General features: G+C 44.4%; 1 protein-coding gene across 1 annotated transcript in view; it reads right to left on the bottom strand.

Moving 5' to 3' along the window:
- Nucleotides 1-26,292, bottom strand: part of LOC138580593 (protein-glutamine gamma-glutamyltransferase E-like) — a 231,608-nt gene that overhangs the window by 129,256 nt on the left and 76,060 nt on the right. The window contains exon 4 of the mRNA XM_069651256.1: nt 15,142-15,260. Within this exon, the coding sequence (XP_069507357.1) occupies nt 15,142-15,260 (119 nt within the window). The remainder of the gene's footprint in view (nt 1-15,141; nt 15,261-26,292) is intronic.

Raw genomic sequence — 26,292 nt, 5'->3', positions numbered from 1 at the left:
CTGTTTAAATTGACTTCGTTGCCATCTGAGTGGATGTTTTGGAGACAGAGTTTCCACTTGCATATTTGAGTCTCAAGGTTTCCGGGTCCGGAGACTCGCTGAGCTAGAGGCAAACGAGATTTTGGCTGATTCGACATTTGTTTAGGATTTAACCTCGAGCTTAGCACCTGCTGAGGAGGTCTTTTCGTCATGGGAGAAAATTGTCGATCGTTGGGTCTTGCCTGCGGTATCCTTAAAATTTTGTTTGCCTCTAGATTCCTCATCGTTGAAGACCTAGTTGATTTTGCAGCTTGGGCTTCAAAAGAGACAGTGGTGGAATTCTCAGGATCAGCTGAGTAAGTCGATAAATTGCATAAGTCCACAGAGGGATCAGAAATGCCATTATCAGAGGAAGAGTCATTGGATGCTATACGCCAGCATTTTGCCGAGATCTTTGAAGGACTCAGTGTGGCACCTGTCAATCTTAATGGAGCGAACAAGCTTGTCTTCTTCGGAGTTGTTATGTTTCTTATGAATTTTTTTTACCTTTTGTTGTATTTGTTTTGGTGGAGTACTTTTTTTTTTGGATTGCTGTGCTTGTTTTCCAGGTAACTTTTTCAGTTTACTTTGAAGGGTTGTATTGATTGTTTTTGCCGGACCTTTGAATATGTTGAATGAATTCACTGACATAGAGGTTTGGGCTGGTGCGCTTCCTGTAAGCGGAATTGCATTTAATGCAAGACTGCTCGCTTGAGAGACTGGACCTTGCATGTTCTGGTTTGGATCTCGAGCATCATGAGAGGGAGCCAACAGGCTCGGTGGTGGATAAGGCTGTGAAGGTTCATTAGAAGCTGTCACAGATGTAGTTATAGGTTGAGAATGAGGAGATCCAGGTGAAATGTCTCGAGTCTTTGGGGCGCCCCATGCAGGGATGGTTGTATTTTTTCGCATCCATTTCACAGAGTCCAGGAGGCCCTCCATTAAGGCGTTGTTTTGGCAGTGATGCCGTGCAGCTAGATCGCTCAGCCTGTCTTGCCATCTCACAGCATTTTCAGCATTAGTTGTCATTTGAGCTTGAAGAAAACTCGAAAAGTGTTCTAATTTGTCAATTTTAGACATTAAATTGGAAATGGCGGCACCTTGATCACTTATAGTTCCAATCAGTGATTCAAAAATGTTTGTGATTGGTGCTAGGGCAACAGCAGAGGCGGCTAGCACATTGTTATGTATCTGAGAAAGCGCTTCAGATGAAATGCCAAACGATTGAGGTGCAAAATCATGGAGTGACGAAGATCACGCCGAATTGTCCAGATTGTAATGCGGATTGAAGGTGGAACTTTTTTTGCAAAATTCATTGGATGAGCTTCTTCGCCGAACTGAGGTTGCATAGGGTGTGCAGTACTCGCATTCAGCATTGGATTTTCGTGCAAGGGAGGTCTGATGGAAGTGCATTTTGCCTTGAGCTCAGCAACTCTTTGCAGGAGGCTAGCACGTGCAATCGCGCTACGATCAAGGTGAGTGGGGAGTGGATTGGATTTTGGTGCTAAGAGTTGAGGAGTACTTGAAGGATTGGCATCAGTGAACTGTTTGTTTATACTCGACATAGAGGGTCGCCCAACATCAGGTGCTTGGCAGACCAAAGCACTGTCGTTCCCAGGTTCAGTACATTCAAGTGCTGCTCCTAAAGAAGCTCGACCTGCTGGTTTTAATATGGTGAAATCAATTACAGAGCAAGTTGAATTGGTTGAAAGTAGGGAACATGGATTATTAACAGGGGGCCTCAATACATTTTTGGCGTTGACCAAGCCAATCTGTAGACAACGTGTCTGAGCCGGGAAACAACTAGAAGTTTTCTCCTGTGGCAGAGTGTCTTTGGCAGTAAGAGGACAGGTCGACGCCATAGTAGGCATAGATAGTCGTTTGTTATTCAGAGCTTGTTTGGAACTCAAGTTATTCGCCGGGAGGTTTTTCACTCCTAGATTTAAGATTTTTAGCAGTTCTTCATCAGTCACTAAGTGTGATGGGAGACCTTTTTGTGTCCAAAAATCAACAACATTTGTAGAATTACTGTTCTGAAAGGGCGCATGGGCCGTAGAGACCGATTTCATCGGTCGTGTTGTGACAGACGCTTTAGCGTCAGACCGAAGCGCCGGAATGGCGGCTGAAACGCTGGGTGAATTCAGCATATCCATGTTGGCCGCTCGGTGTGCTAACAAGTCAGTTTCGCTGGCAGGCGTGCTTACAGAAAGTTCTCGGTTAGAAGCTGGATTGCATTCGAGATTGATAGCAGGGATGCCTAGTGAGCGAGAGTTGTCCAACTGGGCTGCTGGGGCTTCCGATGAAACAATAGGCAGCACAGATGGATTTGAGTCATCAGCTGGCACACATCGCTCGTCGAGGGACGACGATGCTGGGGACATTAGAGAACTGGTGTTACCTGTTGTTATTGGGCCTGTTGGTGTTAATGAGCTATTTGCAGCCATAAGCGCGCGACCAGTTGTTTTGCTTACCTCAGCCCCGGCGACAGCTTTCATCCTGGACCAAGGGTTTGTCGAGCGCCGTTGCAGTGAAGATTTTTTCTGGGTTAGTGGGCCGTCTGCCAGTAGGGTCATTGTTTACGTCGCCGTGTCGAAAAGGAGCACAATCAAACGGGGAGAGCAAGGGAGCGGACTGGGACTCTGCTCCTTGACCCGCTAGCTCTTTGTGCAATTGAGGTGACACAACTCCTCAGAAGAGCCCTACAGTCGGCAGACGGCAGAAAAGCAGCAAACAGCCAAACAGCAGGAGTCACAGCAGTCACCCTTTACGCGGCCGGGCTTTACGCCGCAAGGGTTGCTGGGCTCCTGTTTTGAATCCTCACTTCCTGGAATGGGCGGAGCTTAAAAGTGGACGGGGCTTCAACCCGCGTTGCAGTGTTGCAGCGGTTCTCTCTCTCGCGAACAGCCGGCCTTACACAGAGCAAGGGGTACCAGGGGAGCACGCTGTGATGAAATTTAATTGGATTCAGGAGGGAATAATCCAACAGCAGCACAGCCAAACAGCAGGAGTCACATCAGTCGCCCTTTACGCGGCCGGGCAAATATGTCACATGTATATCAGCACAAAATAAGTGTTGCAGAAACTCTATTGATAAAGAAATAACCAATAAATTGAACTTGATCAACTAATAATAATGAGTGAGTTAAGAGGTTGATGATTTATGCAATGAGTTATTGTTTAGGTACAAAAACTAGAAGAAAATATGATGAAATGTTGAGGTAAAACAGTGTAATTGTAGACAATCTAAACACAGCTATCGAATATTGTTAATAGCTCATCGTAGTCTTAGAATAGTACACCAATGGAAATCATTCCTCTTGGTTATTAGGCAAAATGATAATGTCAGGTTTTTGAGCTTAGTCAATGACACACCCCCAGAAATAGGTTTATTGGGTGGACTCTCTAAAACAGATTGGGAGGCACACATTAGGAACACCATAGGGCGGCTGCCCACCATGCAGACTGTCACAATTGAAATATCAGATAAGTGGGAGTCTACTGGAGGGAAGCCACTATAATTAGTATCATTAAGACACTTTAAAATGTGCATGCTCCGGGACCAGGTGGACTGTGCATGCTTTAATGAAACTCAACCCTCATTGGTGGGGTAGGCTACTGCACTTTCTCTTTACGGTTATTAGCATTAGTGGTAAACTCCCATCATCTTAGGTGTGTAGCATCATTATTCCGGTGAACAAGAAGGACCCAAGAGTGAATACTAAAAATGATTGCCTTCTAGTAATGCTTGACCCTCCATCTAAAATGGGAGCACGCATATTACTTAGTAAAATTAATAACTGGATTCATGATCATAGCATTATTCATTTGAATCAATCTGGCTTCCACAAGGGCTCTGGTACCTCTTCCAATCTCCTGGCTCTCAGGTCTTGAAGCAATGCGTCTATGTGGCTTTCTTTGACTTCAGTGCTGCTTTTGACACTGTGCAGCAAGACACCCTTTGGCTCAAGCTCTTCAACTGGGGAATACTGCAGGTCCTACTCAGAATGATTATGCTACTGCGTAGTCAAACTAGGGTTAAAGTCAGAATATCAGCTGCTGGTGTGGTCAGTGACACTACCCCTGCATTTGTCAGCCTAAAGGAGGGGTGCATCCTTGCACCCGGGCTGTTTTATTTATATCTGGCCAACTTACCTCTCGCTATTAATAATCCTCAAATTACTCTGCTGAGGTTGGGCATGAATTGGCTTCAGTAGCTCAACTATGCTGTGCTGATGATTGCGTTTTACTCAATTGTACGCCAACAGGTCTTCAAATCCAACTAGATAGACTTGCTGCATGTACGCATAATAATGGCTGTCCATGAATACTAGCAAATCTAAAATCATGATTTTTTTATATCCACATATAAACGGCCCCTTAAAAGTCTAAGGTGGCATTTAGAGAGTAACTTGCTGACATCGTCTCAATCTATGACTACTTTAGGATTACAATTGACTGACGTGGGTTCCCTCATCTGGAGAATCTTGAGACTAAGGCTGGGCAAAACCTGGGTTCTGTTGTACAGTTTGCTCGGGAACATAGTGGATGTTCATGTGGCTCTAGTCTCCAGGTATACAAAGCAAACACCAGATTGTTGCTATTGTATGGTCTGAGCTTTGGGGGAGAAAATACCTACTCAGGTAAAAGGCGTTCAAAGGAATGTGCCTTAATGTCTCGGGAGGATAGCTCAGGGGCAACGTGCTCACCTTGGAAGCAAGACAACACGGAGCAACACAGGTTCGATCCCCGGGTCTGAGCTTAGAAACCTGTGGGTATTAATCGTGTTATAAATAACCTATCAAAAAAACAATTACAAAAAGTGCAAGACACACATCGTCAGAATACATAGTAGCTGAATGTTGACTCCTTTGTATTGTTGGTTCTCTCTCAGTGAGGAGAGTCTCACTTTATTGGAAATTAATAAACAGTGCTGAGAATGTCTTGCTTAATGTCTTGCAGCACATTGATTGTATTAATGTTGATGGATTGAATGGTATGTGCTTGAAATCAATGATAGATGAAGGCCATCAGTGGAGTTCCCACCTCCATATTAACTCTTCTTGCACCTCCTATTCTCACACAAGAGCTTGCTATGCTATCAACCAGGACAGACCAGAGTATATTTGGCCACTACATCAGATAGTGGTGAGTTTAGCTCAATAACTGTGATAGAGGGTCATAACAACTCTGGCGATAGGGGGTTAGCGGGACCGGTAGAGCTGCCGGCCCCGTTAACCCCCTACCGCCTCATTACAAGGTCCGCTCGCGGGACCCGCTAAGGACGTCTGGTAAAAAAAGGCGTCATTAATTGGTCCCGCGACCGGTCCAGCATGCTAACAATGGGTCCGTCATTAACAGGCCCGTTGTTAGCATGCTCCCCATTCCCATTGAGCCCTATAGGGGCTCAATGGGAATGGGGATGCGCAGGGTCTGGGTTCCCCGAATGGGGAAATACCGAGCCCTCCAAGGTCAGAATGGCCCGGGATTTCCCCATTCAGGGAACCCGGACCCGGTACCCGGTATGGCGGCTACCTCTATACTCGGAATGACCCCCACACTCTTCCATGAAATTGACAGGTTTACACTCTTGAAGTGATTCATTTGGGACACAATTGGGATTGAGAAAAGATCATAGATCAATAGGTTGTGTAGAAACAGTTTGTTGGAAAAACCAAACATCTGCTGCTCCACTGCAAAGGTCTAGCTAACTTAAGAAAGGACATGCTCAGGTCCATGGAAATATGGGGCACTAACCCCTGAAATTCTTGAATGCACATGGGCATTATTCTTTGTGGAAAATCAAGTGTCATATGATTAAAATGTGAATTATGATCAAAGAGATCTTAGATATTTTAACATTTTAATCATATTGATCAATTCACTATTGTTATTACGTGTTTTTTATTCTCAACTGCACTGCTATTTAAGTATTGGCTGATTGGATTAACTGATTTTAATACTGTCACGATTTATTGATGTGTTGCACTGAATGTTTTACACATGTATTGAAATCCTTATTGGCTTATGAATGCTAAATAAATAAAATAAAATAAAACTAGTGGGCATATGTGTTTTTGGGCGATATTGGGCAATGCTGCAGAGCCCCTTACAAGCCCACAAGCCACCATTGGTAAACATTCTGCCTGGGGCACCCCCACCACAGGAGGCTTCTATTTATCTGTCAGGGTGATTGTGGGTCTTTAGGTCAGTGGAGCTATCTCGCTTGGGCTCACAAACACCTCCCCAGGACCCGCAAGCAGCAATCAAATGTTACTTGTCATATGTACAAAATTGTACATACATATTCAGTGGAAAAACTTTACATAAAACACATTTAAGGTGAATAGGTTAAGTGCAACAAAACCCTTGAAATTCAGTGAGAACACCTTCATTGAAGTGCCAAAGGTGCCAAAGTAATGCAACAAAACCACGGAAATGTGTGAGTCATTGGGAGCTACACTACTTTACTGTGATACCCCCATTGTGTACCTCCTAAATACACTAATGACATACAAAATGGCATCACTGATGACATCAAATAAGACATCACTTTCAACATCAACAATGACATCACTGGTTGATCTCGGGAGCAGTCGATCTCACCTGAAAGTAAGAGAGATGCAACATTTAATTGCTGCAGCTAAAATAGAGCACGTATTGCAGTAGGCTTCAGCCTGCATTTTGGTTGATGTTTTAGACTATGACTCCCACGGCTCAATACCCCATTGATTATGCTTTCTGGGACTGGCAGAAGTTGTAATTGTAAACATCTGGAGATCCAAAGGTTGTGGAGTTCTGCAGTATTTCATCTGAAATGTATGAGTATCAATTTATTTTACCACTGTCGACAGCACTCTGAAATATTTTGGGATAGTGAAAAATTATGGTATTAGCCAAATTGGTTGTTCCCAATTGACCGTATGGTAAATCTGACTGAAATCGGCCAGTACCATGTGATCATTTGGAAACAACCAATTTGGGTAATCACTTTGTTTGGTAGTGATGGCCTTTGAGGGTAGCAGGGGTGTCCCCTGTTTTGTGGGCCAAAAAGAAAAGAAGAAATAGAAAAGTGGAGCCTGCAGCCTCAGATCTGACCCACGTAGGAGGGACGGATCCAATGCTGCTGGGTCTGAAAAAAAGCAGATGGTGAAAAGGTAAGTAGGGGTGAGTGGGGGGGTTTGAGTTTTGGCATTTTAGACAGCGGCAAATCGGCTTTGTGGCCAAACTGACTACGATCAGTTCAGCCACGAGCAATTGTGCCAGAGCCAAACCGTATACAACCAAAATTATTGCATGTATATTACATCTGAGCTTGAATGCCCTTTAATACAGTTAGAAATGTTTCACCAACATTAGTAGTTACCAGTGGCATTATTAAGGTGATCATAAGTGATGTTTTAAGAGTTTTCGTATGTAATGTCATCACTGACTAATTGTCATATGTTTTATCATAAGTAAGGTCTTATGTGATGTTATTAGTGAGGTCATTTGCTACGTTAATGGTATGACTAGTGACTGTGCAGTGTGGGGCTCATAGATAAAGTGGCATAGCAACCAACACCTGAAGAATTACAAGAGGTTTGTTGCATTAAATCGGCATATTAAAGTCACCTAAACTAAACTTAACTAAAGTGTTTTTATCAAATTCCAAGGGTTTTGTTGCACTGAACTCAACTGCATTAAAAAAAAATAACGATTTAACTAAATTTCAAAGGTTTGTTATAATATAACTCACACCACCTCCAATTCTACCCATTTTCTTCTGATAAGACATCATACCCTTTGTTATCATTGTGTGTTTTTAAACTATGCAACATGTGCTTCATCAAATCTTTTTTCTTTCCTTTGTCCACTCAATACAATAGGAATCTAGATCTTCAGTGCAGGCTGCCCAAAAAAATCCAGTATTTCATTGATTATTCAAATACAACTAAATGTCTAGTGTACCAAGTATAGCATATATCGTGTCTGCAACATCATATTATTTTAGATGTGTTAACTGTATACTTTTTTCTTTTTAGATTTGTGATTTCTATCTCAAACATTTTATTTTTTATCGGTCTGCTTCCCAATTTGAAAGGAGAACTCAAATATTTGAAAAAAGTGTGTATTTTTCTCCCTGACAGTTCTATCAATTTCAAAAGTGACTAGACCCCCAGCCCTCTTTAATGCTCCTTACATGTTCCCTTGAGATGTTAGATCACACATTGCTGTTTATAAATACATGAGTCTTATCAGGGGATTGAGATCTTCACCACTAACGAGCTGTGAAAATAGAGTTTTTCTTTGTTAAATCACTTGAAACACATGTCCAAATCACATAAAACGCTTGTACAATCAAAACAAAGGATAATTGAACCATGCATCTACACCACTCATGCTTCTATGGCATATTTTTTTTTAAAGTAAGATCCCCAAATCAGAGCTTTCCAAGATAATCTGACAATCCCAAATCAAAACATTCCACGAATACACCCTCCAACAAATATGTTTTGTTTTGTTTTTTTATTGTTAATTTATAACGCGCTTAATACCAGCGAGTAGTTTCTAAGCATGGGATCAGGATTCAACCTGTGTTGCGCCACATTGTCTTGCTTCCTAGACAAATTTGTTGCCCCTGAGCTACCCTTCCTCCCCTAGGATGGAAACCCTTCATATTTTATAATAGTAAAGCAGGGGTTGCTTCTTAATTCACCTAAAATACTTATCCTCCCCCATCTAGAATATGCTTTGCTTTCAAAATTGTATTGTTTTATGTTCGTCTACACCCTGTAAGACTTTCAAATGTGGCAACCTGCTCCACGTTGCTACTCTCAATGCTCGCTCTGCTGTCAAACACTCCTACGACATCTCCTTGAAGAATTTGATCTGGTTGTCATCACGCTCACTGAGACTTGGTTCAGGGCCAGCTCTGTCATGAGTTTTGACACTCTCCTCCCTGATGGCTACAAGATCCTTTCCGAACCCAGAACCAACCGACCCAGAGGTGGAGTAGCTCTAATATTTGCGGAGTGGGTCCCTGCTCCTGTCATTCCTATACAGTCCTACTCCTCCTTTAAATGCCTGGTGTGCCGGCTATCTATATCTCCTGGCCTCACTAAGACTGTGGCCATTATTTACAGGCCACATAGATAGGTCACCCTCTTCCTCTCAGAGTGGACTGACCTCTCATCTTCTCTCCTTGCCTCTTCCTCTCAACTTCTCCTCCTCGGAGACCTCAATATCCACTTGGATGCCTCTAACCCCTCCTCTCAACTCTTCCGCAACCTATGCGATACTCTCTCTCTTTCAATTCTATCCTCTGGGCCGACACACTCTGTCGGATATACCCTGGATGTTCTCACTTCCTCAGACATCCCCCTCTCTAACCCTTTCACCACTCCTCTCTGTTGGACTGACCACTTTCTGTTCTCCTCTAACCTGAAACTCTCTGTCCCTGAGGCTAAGCCGAACCCAGCATTGCTACCCACCTTCTCAGTCATTAGGCCCATGAAGCGTGTGTCAGTGGATGCCTTTGCTACTACCTTACCTGCTCCTCCTATGCCTGTGGCTGACTCACACCATGACAGTGTCCTCTCTAACCTGAATCTTTCTATCTACATAGCTTTTGACATCCATGTCCCTGTCATGAGAATGCACCTGAAACCTACCTCCAAGTGCAACTCTTGATATGACTCCGATGTCACCGCCCTGAAACGCACGTGCAGGGTGGCTAAGAGGAAGTGGAGGCCTTTGGGAGCATCCTCTCACAAACTGGCTGGCCACCTGCTTCAAAGGCAATGCAGACTCTCTGTCCTGTCCAAGAAGAGAATCCACAACCAAGCCGACATCTCTTGCAGTCTTGAACATCACAGCCGAACTCTTTACAATCTGCCAGGGGCTGGCCAGTCCTGTCTCCACCTCTTCTGTTCCCTCCCAGGCGCTCTGTACAGCTCTTGATTCTCACTTCACCACTAAAACTGAGGACATCCTGTCCTCTCTCTCATCCTCCTCTCCCTCTACCTCTCGCGGCCCCCTCTGGCTGCCTCTGCCTCTCCTCCTCCTTTCTCTTTCTTCTCTCTGACAACACCTGACAATGTCCAAGTTATGAATGCGTCATCCAAACAGCTGCTCCCCTGCTCCTCCAGAACAATCAAGGACCACATTGACACCCACGTTCCAGCCTTGGCCAATTTCTGCAATCACTCTGTTGCCACTGGATCTTTCCCCTCTCGCCTCAAGCACTCCCTTGTGTACCCCCTCCTCAAATAGCCTTTGGAAAATCCTAAATGTCCAGCACACTATCACCCGATCTCTATCACGCTTTTCCTGGGAAAACTCGTGGAAAAGTTGGCCAGCTCACAGCTCACTCTGAATCTGTTGATTGTCTCCAGGATCATCAGTCTGAATTCAGAACAGCCAGAGGCACAGAATCTGCTCTCCTGAACAACCATAAAGATCTGTTTTCTAATCTTGATTCCAGATTTCCTTCTGTCCTGAGCCTCCTTGAACCTTTATCTGCTTTTGACACAGTCAATCATGCCATCCTGATCAATCAACTGCGTGAGAACCTGGGCCTCACAGATCTGGCCCTGAAATGGTTGACCACCGTCCACTCGGACCGACCCTCCCAGGTCCAACGTGGGTCCTTTCTCTCCAGCACCTGTTTCTCCACATGTTGTGTCCCCCAGGGGTCCACCCTCTCAGCCTGGCTCTTCAATGTCTACCTGGCTCCATTGGCCCACCTGATCTCTACCTTCTCCACTAACTTTCAGTGTTATGCGGATGACACCCAGCTCTTTGTCAAGCTCCCCTCAACCTCCTCTCCTCTCTCGCTCATTCCTGACTGTCTATCTGTGATTCAGGAATGATGCGCCTTTAACGATCTCTGCCATAATGTCAGTAAAATGCATATCTTGCTCAATGGCCCTCCTTGGGCCCTTCTCCTTCGCTGTCCAGTAAGGCAAAAAACCTTGGTTTCATCTCCATTCTCTCCTTCTCTCCTCACATCATGCCCCTCACCAAGAAGGCCCACTGTTGAGGAGCAGATAGAAACATTTTCCCTGGACTCCGCCCCCTCACCACTGTCATATTGGACTAGCAGAAAAAGAACTACAATTGGAAATCCATGTATGAATCCATGCAATATTCCTGCACCGCACTGAATGTATGTGAGACGATACGCACTAAGCCAACCATTCAGAATGTACCTTAAAGATGACGCAGTGGAAGAATGCTACCAGGAAGGATGTTCACTTCCAAGATGCCAGAATGTGGCTATGGGTAATGTGGATGTACTCCAAGTAAAGTCTGCTGACAACAGAATGATGTCATAAAGAAGATGTATGAACCTATGCCAAAAAATATGAAAATACTTAAGACTGTTGATGTAATTGAAGCACTAAGAGAAACATGTACCTAAATATGAAGTAATCGTGAAAATACGAAAATGAAAAAACCTGCTCACAGATAACTGATAATATGCTGTAACACAAGGTAGAAAAGGCATATAGAAGTCAAATAGAAGCTTGCTACAAAGAGGTATATATGTAACATTTAGGACAGCCATTGGAAGAAAATGGACGACCGCTCATGTTAAGAATCAACCCTGCTACTTCAAAATACGAGTCTAGGATTGCAATTTGAAGAACTGTTGAAGAAGCTGTTTTTGTGTACAGAATAATGGAGTACCTAGGCCTGGAATCAAGGAGGATATTTCAAGAGATGGATGCAAGGCACGAAGGGAGTCGACTGAAAAGACCATATTTCTGCTAAGATTGGGAGAGGCAAGTGCTTTTGTAGGTGCCAAGTGTTAAACAACCACAAAGGCAAAAGCTTATGTGAGATGGAGCGAGCAAGTCTCTAAAGTCCAGATAGAGTAATGGCACCCTGTTTAATAGAATCAAATAGCAGTAAATAGAAGGTTGAACTGGTTAAAATTGTGGTCTCCTAGCATGTGATAGAGAATGCAAGACAAGGGATATTCTTTAAAGCCAGATGGAGGTAATGGTTTGCTCATACTCCCAGACATCTTCCAGAACAGTGAGGAAACTACAAGGTCAACTACAAAAGGTGTCCCTTGGCTAAGGATCAGGTCGATGAAATGTGATGGACTATTTGGGAAAACAAGGAAGGAACCGACACAGCTGAAACACCTAGGTTTCGTTTTCATTCATGTGCTGTTAAAAAAATCAGAAAGTTCAAGGTTGGATGGGGTTGCTAATGAATCATACAGCCTGACACACACTTTTACATACAATCTTACATTTATTAGCCTACTGCTATAATCAGTATATGCTGTGTGTAGAAATGGCCCAGGGTATGCTCTACAGACAATGGGCTGTCAGTGAGATATTAACATGTACATAATTCTATAAGTAGATATGTTCCCCTAATCCAACACCCCCCCTTGAATAGGTTTTGCAAAATGCCACATTGGATTACATCATAAATGACATATGTAAAAATATATAAACTCTGAACAAGCAGGGTAAAGTTTGAATATTCATGCATCTATTCTGATAGCTGTAATATCTCCTTGCTTTCTTTCATTGAGATTTAAGCAGTATGTTACCATCTTCCTTGGCACTGTCCGGTTGTTTGGTCTAAGATCTTTACTGGTAATTCCATCTAGTGCTTAAAAATGCTAGAGCACACCACTACCAGCAGCACCTCCTCAGAGGTATTGTTCATTTTCTCACTTTCCCCCAGAGGCTCACTGTCTCCAGAGCCCTGGTACTCTCTAGGGTGGACTACTGCAGCAGCCAGTTTCTCTATCTGCCTTCCTCTACTCTTCGCCCACTTCATCTAATGCAAAACAGCACTGCAAGACTTTTCCTTGGCCTCAAGCCCAGAAACCATCATCCTCATTACGAGTCCGGCGGTGACCGAGCCGGAAAAACTGGCAGGTTACCGTCAGACTCGCATTACCATTCCGCCTCTGTGATTCCTGGAATTACTGGGGAATTACGACACTGGGTGACCCAGGAATTCGGGAGGTGGAATTCTGTAAGTCCCCATTCCCATTGGAACTCCGTGGGAATGAGGACGTGGAAACACCGGCACCGTGCTGTGATGGTGCTGGTATTTCCACGTCTGTCTGCAGGCGGGTGGCGTTACTCCCGCCAGGTCACACCTGGGGGGTGTAACACCTCCGGCCTTCAGAACTTGAGATCAGCCGGTCCAGAAACAACGGTGGCGGCTGGTTTACCGACACCGTTATTTCCGGACTGGCTGACTCGTAATGAGGCCACATATCTCTCCAACCCTGAAATCTCTTCACTGTCTCCCAGTGGCTGCAAGGATCAAGTTGAAGACCCTGTGCATCGCCCAGACCGCTCTCTGGGGTCGGGGCCCGCACTACATACAACTCTTCCATCCAAATTACCTTCCTTCTCTAGCCCTGCACTCAGCTACCTCAAACTCTCTGAGGGTAAGACGTTTCGCTAAGCAGAGAGTGGGAGGTAGATCTCTGTCCTCTACAGTAGCCTGACCACATGAAGTTCCAGAAACAGCTCAAGACCTTCCTTTTCTCCTCTCCTTTTTCTCTCCCTCTCCCCTGCTGACATGATCTGCTGTGCTGACTGGGTGATCGGCTACCCTAGATTCTCACTGGGTACCAGGCTCCTACTTGATTAGTCTCCCCTGCACTACCTCCAGGCCTACTGCGCACTTAGGGGTTGTAAATGTAACATTACAATCCCCTGCCACCTTTCACTTTCTCAGAGCAATACTTCCCTAATTTCAATTCTTCCTCTCCCTTTCCCTTGCACTTGGCGCTGTCCCACTTGCCAGATCTGAATGACACAAGGCCTAGTAGGATTGTTTGTCTTGTCTTGCCTCCCTTGTCTTGTTGCGCCTTGAAACACTTGCATACAGGGCATTATAAATGACATATCATAGTTTATATCATATCACATATGACTGCTTTACTCTTTTCTTTTGCTACTCACGAGAATCGAGATCCAATATTTAGATCTTAGGGAATCTCTTTAAAAAACAAATGTACACTATCCGCAAACCGTGAACCTTTACAGATTCCCATCTGCGGCCCTAGCCAAATGCCCTAGCCAAAAATTCAAAATTCCTCTCATGTCATGTTAGGGTAGCTTTTTAAAAATATTATTGATTACTGTGCTCTCTCAAATCAAGATGTTCAATGTGCTGTATTTTTTAAAATGAAATGCCTTGAGGCCAGCAATGCATCATGGGAGATCGAACTAACGTTAGAAGTGGGCTGCATGAATATATGAATGAATATATTCGTTTTTAAATGACAAAGAACTGAAGGGAAACATATAATCAAAATGAGTCAAATTAAGAGTGGAAGAAAGTGAAAATAACAGAACTAAAAGAAGTATACCACCATCATTGCAAGGTAGGGATGTGTGTTATCCCCCAGATGTTTTCTTTATTTTCAGGTGTAGTAAACACAAAATGGAGACAAGGCCTTTCCCCATTTCTCATTGCAGATTTCACAACACACGGGTGCTATTATTTCACCAGTAGGAACTTGTATTAATTAGTTCTGAAGGAGTGGTTTTACAACTGGGGCCCTGACCAGTGGGTGCCCGCTTGTTACTTATCATGTGCTGTAGTCAAATGCTCTCCTATAGATCCACTAGGCCAGATGCAATGGAGTATTTGCAAATAATGCCTGGCGATATTCGTATTCTGAATGGATTGTCTTTTTAGATGGATGGTGGCTCTCGTGTATCTGGGACCCTCGATTAAGTAGACTCCATCTACCTACCGAGTTGTAGCGCGAGTGATGTGCAGTGCCTAAAGATAGCTCACTCATGTATGCACACTCTTCGGTTATGGAGCCAGTCTGCAGTTCACAAGTTTGAGTCACCTCCACCCATCACCCCATCATACTTCAGGTCGATAAAGTGAGCACAATTAAAGTAGGTAACAGTAGCACTTTAAGTCCCTGATTCATGGATAATTAGCGCTGAAAAAAACGGGATTTGTGCGCCATTCTGCCCGCAAATCCTCATTTATTAAACAGGGATTTGCGGGCAGAATGGCGCACAAATCCCGTTTTTTTCATCACAAATAATCCATCATATTACAACCAACATTAGCAGCAAGAATACGAAGTGAAGTGCAATATCAAATGTAATTTTTTGATTGTGTGCTTACTTGGCCATAGTCCCACGGGAACCCTGAAATATAGGTTAAACTTCCACTGTAAATGAGTCCCCTGTCATTCAATACGTATTCATCCCTCTCGTTGCTGTTCTCCAAGTAGACGCTGTCACCTTCATTCCAAAAGATAAAACAAATGTTACAAATTCTACTCAGTCAATTATGAAATAGACTACAGTATGGAAGATACCAGTAAATACTGAAAACAAACTGGAGGTTATGCATGTAGCGCACTATTTGTGAATATGATGCAAAATTAAATAATCTTAAGGCTTGTGGCATATGTTATTAATGAATTCGTTTTTATGACTTGCAACTTTTTAGTTTTGGTTTTTGTGGTGTCTTTGCAAATGCTATATGTTAGGCAGAATCATATGCTGTACACTTTGGGAACACCACACACAATTAAGACTACAAGTGACAGTACAAATTCACCTTTGGTACGAGCCTGTACTACACAGTAAAGTGGTAGCGATGTCTGAGCAGCCAGACTTATCTCAAGAGAAAAGTGAGCAGTATCAGAAGTTACACAAAGGACAGCAATTTACTATGGTTCAAGCAAACACAGACTCAAGGTTTCTGAGTAAAAGAATATATATTTACTTACACATCATTTGTAAAACAATCCACTAAAGTAAAGCAGCAGAAAATCACACACACTCTTAATATTCTACACCACACCCAATAGATTCTGGACAAATTAAGCTCAAAATGAAGTGTGAGCAAAATGGCAGTCCAGCAATTTAAAAAGGAGGGAAAGACAAGGATATTCACAATTAAGCAGCACTAACAAGTAAGTAAGCAGGGCAATCTAGAAAAGGCTACTACGGTAAGGAAATCAAATCAAGAGGCTTGAGCCAAAGTCAATGGACCCGAGTCTTTGCAGAGGATCAAACAGTTCAGAGTAGTTTGTAGTTAAGTCTTTGTCAAGAGTTTGAAACGAAGTTGGTCGGGAGAAAAGTTACTTTAAAGAATAGAGGAGGACAAGCCCTCAGATTGGCAAAAGATTTCTAACAATTTCACCGCGGTCGGACGGAACGTACAGCTGGGTTAGCACAGTACCTTTAGATCAGAAGAATGCTGTAGCTGAGGCAGACGTTCCTGGTAGGTCCTGCAGGCTCACGGCTCCTGAAGAGACGGTCGGACTGACAAGAAGGAGGAAGACTGGAGGGTCCTGCACTGCCCAGGGAAGAAACCAGCAGTGGAGCAAAGCAACATATAAAAGGTGCGCTCCTTAAAACCCAAGCAGGGTCCGATCCTCCTGGATATCCGGTTCACTATAGCTGTGCATAGCAAATTCGACTAGAGAAGGGAGGCTGGCTTGCAGTTTGGTGAACTGGTTGGTCCCACCAGCTCAGGGGGAGAAGATTCCTTGCAGATCTTCCCTGTCGTTGAAGTTTGGAGATTTGGACCCACAGCAGGACTTAACCGGGAGGTTCAGTCATGGTAGAGGTCCTCTTCTGTCAGCTTCTCTTCGGTTCTCTAGATCCAGTGGAGACTCTCCCTTCTCAGTCCCAGAGACCTGCTTTTTACACAGTTTTCTCCCATTCACAGAGCCTGGCTGTCAATCACACAGCAGGGTGGCTGTCTTGGCGGGACAGTCACCACAGCCAATCATACCGAGTGCAACATGGGTCTCCAAAGAGACCCTCTGCAGGGAGTCTCAAACCTCTCCATCACATCCTGTCCCCCTCACACATTCAGGCGCCTAAGGAGGACTTCTGTGCAGACGGCGAACAAAGGAACCGAACTTGGTTTGGCACACAGAGTAAAACACGAGAAAGACCTTTACAAAAAGAAATGGCGAATAAACACAGCCGGAACCGAAATAAAATAAAAGGGGTCTAGCGGGTTTAAAGTTCGAGGCTACTAACTTAGCCTAAAACAGTTCCAGGGCTATTTAAATAAACCGCGGCAGGAAAAATATGCTAGATACCACTGATACCAGCCAAAGCTTAAAGAATGGGTAACAAAATAATGTTCCATGAGAGACAGACAAAAAGGGATAACTATTAATCCTTTCCAGTACTTTATGGAAGATAGGTTGTACTGGGTCTGTGAATTTAAGAAAGACTAATAAAGTCAATGGCAACTTTACATGCTCTGGGAGACGGTAATCAGTCGTACAAAATGTAGTTCAGAGTGGGAAGTCTGAAAAAGACAACCCTGTGTCACTGCACTAAAGGTTCTGTGTAACACACATTAAAAAGGTAATGCCTATGGAGTAGGTGAAGCTCCACAGTCTATGAACACAAACATGTTAAACACACACAGCAAAACACATGTAAGAGTGGGAAAAAAGCTCACACTCTTACCAGGTGAAAAAAATAAATCCTAGAAATCCAGCAAAGCTGCTGAGGGACTCAGTAGGTAAGGGAAATTGGCCATTCTGGAGCATTCTCCCTAACACTCACCCCCGCCCCATACTAAGGGACAGGAGGATTTCATCCACTCCTGGATGAATCTCTTCACTCTAGTCGGTTATGAACATCCTAGAGAGACCATCAGGATTTTGGTGGTGACATCCTGACCTGTGCTCAATGGTGAAATCAAACCCTTGCAGGCAGATTGTCCATCTTAGTAGTTTTGGGTTATCCCCTTTCATTTGCATTAACCATCTCGAGGATTGGTGGTCTGTCTGAATCACAAAAGTAGATGCATACAAGTATGGTCTAAACTTCTTTAAAGACCACACAATGGCAAAACACTCACACCCTATGTTTCCCCAACTTGTTTCTGGTTCCTTCAGTTTCCTACTGATGAAGCAAATGGGGTGCTCCCTACCTTTCTCATCCAGTTGACTAAGGACTGCACCTACACCTGTTTTGGATGCATCTGTCTGCACAATGAAGGGTTGGTGATAATCAGGAGCTCTTAGGACTGGAGAGTGCAAAGGGATTTCTTCAGGTTTTCAAAGGCTTGAGTGCACTCCTCATTCTATCTTACCTTTTTAGGAATTTTGGAGAGGAGACTACATTCAAAGGAGATGCTATGGTCCCATAGTTCTCAAAGAAAGTCCTGTAATCCCCAGTGAGACCTAGGAAGGCTCTCACTTGTGTTTGAGTAGTAGGGGTAGCCCAGTTTTGTACAGCTTGTACCTTGCTAGGCAATGGCCTTATTTCACCTCCTCCTACCTCATGACCAAGTTAGACCACTATGCTCTGACCAATTTGACATGTGCTTGCCTTTATGGTCAGATGGGTCTTGTGAAGAGCCTGCAAAACATACCCTAAGTGATCAATATGTTCTTTCCAAGAAGGTCTGAACAATGTAATGTCATCCAAGTATGCCATGCAGAGGTCCTCCATACCATTCAGAACTTGATTGACCTTCCTTTGGAATGTAGCAGGTGCATTCTTTAATCCAAAAGGCATAACCTTAAACTGGTAGAGGCCTGCTGGGGTTGAGAATGCAGTTTGCTCCTTGGCATGGTCTGTCAGGGCTATTTGCCAATAGCCTGACATCAGATCAAATGCACTGAGGTACTTGGCTGCACCAAGTTTATCCACCAGTTCATCTGTCCTTGGCAAAGCATGGGCATCAGTCTTAGTGACTGCATCTAAAGCTCTATAGTCCACACATAATCTCAACTCCTTGGATCTGCCTTTGGTACTAGAACAACTGGACTAGACCATGGACTTGTAGAGGGCTCTATAACCCCGAGATCAAGCATCTTGTTGACCTCTCCTTTGATGTGGGATCTCACATGTTCTGTCTTTTTGTGACCTCTGCTTTTCACAGGTACACAGTGACCAGTGAGAATATCATGCTGGCCCCAAGGGGTCAAGCCTGTTGAAAGTGAAAACAGGGAGGCAAACTGATTTAACAGAACCTTGCACTCCTCCTGTTGTTCAGATGTCAGATTAGAAGAGAATTGACTCCTTCTATGTTTTCATCCAAAGGTTGGCCTCTGAGTAGGTCAGGTAGAGGTTCACTCTCCTCCTCCTCTTGAGCTGAAGCTAGAAGCAAAGCTCCCACTTCTGGTCTCGAGACATATGCCTTCAAACGGTTGGTGTGAAAGACTCTGGGAGCCTCCTTAGGTCTGCCTAAATCCACCAGATAGTTCACCTCTCCAAGTTTATCCACAACCTTGAAGGGTCCTATCCATTTGTCCTGCAAGGCCCTCTGCCTTGTTGGCACCACAACTAGTACAAGCTGGTCCTGAGTAAACTCAACCATGCTGGCCTTCTGGTCATGCCAATGTTTGACCAGAGCCTGACCTGCTTTAATGTTATCACTAGCGTCTGCCATCATGTGTGACATTCTCCTCCGGAGACCTATCACATAGTCAGTCACTCTGACTGGCTTGGGGGAAGGAGCACTCTTCAACCCCTCCTTGATCAGGGTCAATGGACCTCTGACTGGATGACCATAGAGAATTTAAAGGGACTGTAACCAACTCCCTCCTGAGGGACTTCTCGATAAGCAAAGAGAAGGCATGGCAGAAGGTCCCACTTTCTTTTAAGGCGTTCCTCTAAAGCACCTATCATGCTCTTCATAGTATGATTAAACCTCTCTACCAGTCCGTTTCTCTGTGGATGGTAGGCTGTAGAGAACTTGTAAGTGACACCACAGTTTTTCCACATGGCTTGCATGTAATGGGACATAAAATTGAATCCCCTGCCGGATATCACTTCCTTAGGAAACCCTATTCTGGTAAAAATACCAAGTAGAGACTTAGCCACAGCCTAAGCCGTAACAGTCCTCATAGGTATTGCTTCAGGATACCTAGTAGCATGGTCTACTACAACCAGGATAAACCTGTTTCCTGAAGATGTCGGAGGGTCAAGGGGACCAACAATGTTGATGCCCACCCTTTCAAAAGGAACTCCCACCACTGGGAGAGGCACCAGGTGTGCCACATTCTTGGCTCCACTCTTGCCAGAGGTTTGGCAAGTGTGACAGTGCCTACAGAAGTTGTCAACTTCTGAACCCATTTTAGGCCAGTAGAAGTATAAGGAGAGCCTTTCCTTGGTCTTTTTGAAACTCAAATGACCAGCCAAAGGTGTCTCATGGGCCAACTGTAGGAACTGGAGTCTGTTTACTAGGGGCACTATCATTCTTTTGCGATCCCCATGGATAGACTTGGTTGTTTCACAATAGAAGAGGCCCCCCTCCCAGTGCAAACTATGCTTCCCAGGCTCTTGCACATCGAGTAGAGAAGCTGCTTGTAGGTGAAGACCTTCGAGAGTAGGACACTCTCTTTGTCCCCTGCTGAAGTCTGCCCTGTTGGGTCCATCTTCTGCCAGTAAAGACTGCAGCTCAGGATGGTCAACAGGGTCCAGATCTCCAACTAAAACAATGTCTACTTCCAGATCTGCCTCTTCAGAAACTGGATCAACCACAAAGGGTTGTACCTCACACTCAGCCTCAGCAGGTGGAGGAGTCACAGGTGTGACTTTGGACAATCTTGGGGATGTCCTTGTGGGTAGCACAGGTGTGCTATCTGTCTTTTTCTTGGAGGTCTCCGGTTTCCCCTTTGCCTCTTTCTTTCCAGAAATAGCAGCGATCAACTCCTGTGGACTAGGAGTGATAGGTTCCTCTACCAACTCCTCTGGAGAGCCTCTCAAGGTCCTCTCCCTTGCAGGCCTAGTGAGCTCCTGTTTCCTTTTACAGGGAGGCCTGGAGGTGCTAGACACAACTCCAAGGTTTTCAGCTCATTACCCAACAGGACTCTCCCGGGCACTTCACTCTGCACACTAACAGGTATTTTGACAGTCATATCACTATACTGGATGAGAACTGGTAACTGGGGAAGCATTTGCACAGGGCCTCCAGCTAACTTGGTTAGGCATTTGGGTGCCTTAGCAACATCCTCCACCTTGTAAAATGTGTCATTAACCACAGTTATGCTGGCTCTAGTGACTCTGATGGCAGGGTTCTCCTGGCCACTCACAAGAACACTATCTTTATAATACTCTTTAGTATTATCTTGGATGGAATTATAGACATCAAAATTCTGTTGTTCCCATAAACTCAGGGAAACTAAGGAAACACTAGCTGAGACTCTCATGGGTTCATCAGCTAGTAGGTGAAAGTTTCCACTTGCCATAGGTACTTCTTCCTCTGGGGAGGAGGCTAAGGAGACAGTGTGGACCCCTGAAGGTTTACCCTTACATCTGGGATCCCCTTTCACATGGCCAGTTTCCCCACAAACATAACATTTTCCAAATGTTTTGATGAATGGGGGCTTGTTCTGACCTCCACCTGGTTTGGGTCCAGATGGTACACTAGCCTGATTTGGTTTCCCTTGTGCTTTACCCTTATGTTGCTGTTTGGGGCCCTATTTTGGATTGGAGGTATTAGAATTCTCCTTGTTATCTTTCTTTAGCTGCTTTCCCTCATCCTTCTTGGGATCTATCTCCTTAGAATCAGCAAAGTGCTGTCTGAGCTAAGGAGAGAAGGCATCATAAATTGACTCCAACATAACAAGATTTCTCATACCTTCATGAGGGTTTACTCTGTAACCCTTAACCCAACCATCTAAATTCTTCAAACATTCACATACCCAGGTAGCCCAAGGGGTGCCATCATGCTTTTTGAGGTTCCTAAACCTCTTAAGGCACTGGGAAGGGGTCTTCCCAAATCTTGCAATCAAAGCTAGCTTCACACACTCATAATCCATCCTATCCACCTCCCAAAACTGCATCACAACATCAGATGCAACAGTGAGTAACCTAGAGAAGAGTCAAGGAAGCAACTGATTCCCTATAATGTCTTGAATCCCATGGCTATATTTAAACATTGCCAACCAATCCAAAATAGCAAGCTTATCGTCCTACATACCAACAATTTCTTTAGGCATATGGGGTCTCTTAGGACTGGAAGACCTAGAAGACTCTGGGAGAGAAGCATTTTCAATAGACAACTTTTTTTATTCCTAAGGCATGATTCAACTCAATTTCTCTGAGTTTCAGTTCTTGATGCTTTTGTTCAGTTTGAGCATTAATACGTTTAAATTCCAATTCAAGCCTCATCTTTTATAGAGCAATTAATTCAGGACTGAGTGTAGGACCTGATGAGGTCCCAGTGGACAAAGGTTGAGGTTGCTGAGCAGGCAGAGGAGCTGTGAGGCCTACATTGTGAGACACATCTGCCTCATCTAACTTATCAATAACAGACACATTATCATCCTCATCATATTCCACATTTGCTGGAGAGGCAGGCATTTCAGACCCACTCCCCAGACTTTGTTTCTCTAACAACCTTTCAATTAATTCTGATGTGTTGCCTTTCACAGAGAGATTCCTTTCTCTACACAGATTTTTCAGATAATACACAGTGTAACTAAGGAGGGTCTCCTGACTGTAGCTTTCTCTATCAGACATGATTAAAAATGTTTTTTTAGTGATGTTTAGCCTTGCGGTTAGTTGATCCAAGGTAATAGCAGCAATCTAAGTGTAATCGCTATACTTGATCCTCACCGCTGTACACCAGTGTTAGGCAGAATCATATGCAGTACCCTTTGGGAACACCAGACACAAGTAAGACTACAAGTGACAGTACAAATTCACCTTTGGTACAAGCCTGTACTACACAGTAACGTGGTAGTGATTGCTGAGTAGCCAGACTTATCTCAAGAGTAAAGTGAGCAGTATCAGAAGTTACACAAAGGACAACAATTTACTATGGTTCAAGCAAACACTGACCCATGGTTTTTGAGTTAAAGAATATGCATTTATTTATGTATCATTTGCAAAACAATTCACTAAAGTAAAGCAGCAGAAAATCACACTCTTAATACACTACACCACACCCAAAAGATTCTGGACAAGTTAATCTCAAAATGAAGTGTGAGCAAAATGGTACTCCAGCAATTTAAAAGGGAGGGAAAGACAAGGTCATTCACAATTAAGCAGCACCAACAAGTAAGTAAGCAGAGCAATCTAGAAATGGCTACTATATTGAGGAAATCAAATCAAGAGGCCTGAGCCAAAGTCAATGGACCAGAGTCTTTGCAGAGGATCACACAGTTCAGAATAGTTTGCGGTTAAGTCTTTGCCAAGAGTTTGAAACGAAGTTGGGCAGGAGAAAAGTTACTTTAAAGAATAGAGAAGGTCTAGCCCTTGGATTGGTGAAAGATTTCATAGACTTTCACCGCGGTCGGAACGGAACAAACAACCGGGTTAGCACAGTAGCTTTAGAGCAGATGAATGCTGTAGCTGAGGCAGATGTTCCTGGCAAGTCCTGCAGGCTCACGGTTTCTGAAGTGACTGTCGGACTAACAAGAAGGAGGAAGACGGGAGGGTCCTGCACTGCGCAGGGAAAAAACTAGCAGCGGAGCAAAGCGACGAATAAAAGGTGCGCTCCTTAAAACCCAAGCAGGGTCCGATCCTCCTGGCTATCCGGTTCACTGTAGCTGTGCACACAAAATTCGACCAGAGGAGGGAGGCCTGGCCTGCAGTTTGACGAACTGGTTGGTCCCACCAGCTCAAGGGGAGAACATTCCTTGCAGGTCATCCCTGTCGTCGAAGTTTGGAGATTCGGACCCACAGCAGGACTTCACCGGGAGGTTCAGTCATGGTAGAGGTCCTCTTCTGTCAGCTTCTCTTTGGTTTTCTCGATCCAGTGGCGACTCTGCCTTCCTAGTCCCAGAGACCTGCTTTTTATGCAGTTTTCCCCCATTCACACAGCCTGGCTGTCAATTACACAGCAGGCTGTCTGTCCTGGCAGGACAGTCACCACAGCCAATCATGCAGAGTGTGACATTGGTCTCCAGGGAGACCCTGTGCAGGGAATCTCAAACCCCTCCATCACTTCCTGTCCCCCTCAGACATTCAGGCGCCTAAGGAGGGCTTCTGTGCAGAAGCCCGCCAAAGGACGGCGAACAAAGGAACCAAACCTGGTTTGGCGCGCAGAGTAAAAAACAAGAAAGACCTTTACAAAAAGAAATGGCGAATAAACACAGCCAGAACCAAAATAAAATAAAAGGGGTCCAGCAGGTTTAAAGTTAGAGGCTACTAACTTATCCTAAAACAGTACTAGGGCTATTTAAATAAACCGCAGTAGGAAAAATATGCTAGATACCACTGCCACCAGCCAAATCTTAAAGAAAGGGAAACAAAATAATGTTCCATGAGAGGCAGACAAAAAGGGATAACTATTAACCCTTTCCAGTACTCTATGGAAGATAGGTTGTACTGGGTCTGTGAATTTAAAAAGACTAATAAAGTCCATGGCAACTTTACATGTTCTCAGAGACAGTAGTCAGTCCCAGAAAATGAAGTTCAGAGTGGGAAGTCTGAAAAAGACAACCCTGTGTCGCTGCACTAAAGGTGCTGTGTAACACACAGTAAAAAGATGATGCCTATGGAGTAGGTGAAGCTCCACAGTCTATGAAAACAAACATGTTAAACACACACAGCAAAACACATGTAAGAGTGGGAAAAAAGGCTCACACTCTTACCAGGTGAAACAAATAAATCCTAGAAATTCATCAAAGCTGCTGAGGGACTCAGTAGGTAAGGGACATTAGCCATTCTGGAGAATTCTCCCTAAGATATATAATCATGAGGATGTCGAAGTGACACTATGATTGTGACTCTACTTTCTGCTTTGATTAAGAATCATAGTCCCCTTTAGGGGGAGCTGAGGACTCTGGTGTTGCACTCCCATAGAGAAGGCCCCAGAGTGCCCACAGCATCATGTGAGCATGTGCATGCACATCACTTTGAGGGTATCAGACATTCAGAGCTCCCCCAGCCCCAGGGGCCCTTCATCTTGACTGCAATGTTTGGTAATACCACCCAGCACACACCTAAGTAGGATTCCTTTATGACTATGACACAGACTACATTTGGCCGCCTTACTATGCACGTCCACTGCATCAGCTATCGCGACCCTGTAATGACTCTCCCTGCAACCAGTACACCACTCTGTGTAAGTGCATTGCTATTATGCAAGCCTATGCAAAAAATGACGAGCATACTCATCCTTGGCACTTAAGGGGTTAAAAATAGGCAGGTGCTGCCATTTCCACCTACTGTATCAACTGCTGCCTTTGCAATCTACCCATCCGCTGACTCCATAAAGGATCTTTACCTCCTGCAAATACGTGCAGGCATTTTAAATCACGCTTGGCATTTAAGATATGGCTGTCCACCTGCCCACCAAGATTCTAAGCAAAAATGAACTGTAAATTGGCTGGCATGTTCAGAGGACATGTACTATTGGGAACTCAAATCTAGTCCATCTTCTGTACTAGGATTTAATTAATCTCTTAATGTATTCACTACCTCTAGGAGCCGAGACCTGAGCATTGCTGTCAAAACTGCATCCATTTCCAGATGTGCTTCCTAACATCTATGGCTTGTGTGCTTCAAAGTGTTACACTGCAGCATTGTGGCAATGTTCCTGTGTTTTAAGGCCTCCAAACTTACGAACTTTGGTCGGACAGTTTGGAAGTGCACTCAAAACTGGGTCATGCCGCCATCTTCTGCAGGGCCCAATAACATGCCAATATGTTCTGCGGGAGGGGCCCTCTGAAAAGCAGTGCCATTAGTTGCAGGCTTTCCTTTTCAAGAGCAAGAGTGCTAGAAACAAAAATGGAAGGAATAGAAACCACACTACTTTGCTTTGTTGGCTCCAGCTGTCCGACTGTTTTTCAGAATAGAAGACAATGGGCCTCATTTCAAGTGTGGCAGTCCAGAAACAAGCCTAAGCCTACCAGCACCCGTGTTTCTGGCCAGCCACACAACGGGTCTGCCTGCCGGGGCCGCTACGCCTGACAGGTCTCACCCTGCCGGACGCATCGGCCCCAGTAGGCAGAGTCGTCACGGAAGCACCGGCACCGTTAGCAACTTTATGGGAATTACGAGTTACAACATCCAGCGTGTTACAGGGTTGGCGGCAACCCACCGGTCGCAAAGGTGGATTACCGTCAACCTCGTAATGAGGTCCAATATCTCCCTTTCTTACAAAAAATAGACTTTTCTTGAAATCTGGGTCTTTACTGTACCAACAAATCTGCACTGTACCCTAGAATAGATCAGAATTGCACGGGCCACTCCACTGCTCTACAGCACCCTTGAGCCCTGATAACATGCATTTCAACAGTGGCGGTTGGCAAGCAATTTTACCCAGCCAATTGCCAAATGTGAACTAACATTTGCATTGAATTAACAGTATAAACATTAATAACAATAA

The sequence above is a fragment of the Ambystoma mexicanum genome, chromosome 3p, assembly GCF_040938575.1.
Source record: "Ambystoma mexicanum isolate Mex_15411 chromosome 3p, UKY_AmexF1_1, whole genome shotgun sequence".
Lineage (NCBI taxonomy): Eukaryota > Metazoa > Chordata > Amphibia > Caudata > Ambystomatidae > Ambystoma > Ambystoma mexicanum.
Note: the sequence above shows the minus strand (reverse complement) of the source record. Positions and strands in the feature narration are given on the sequence as shown.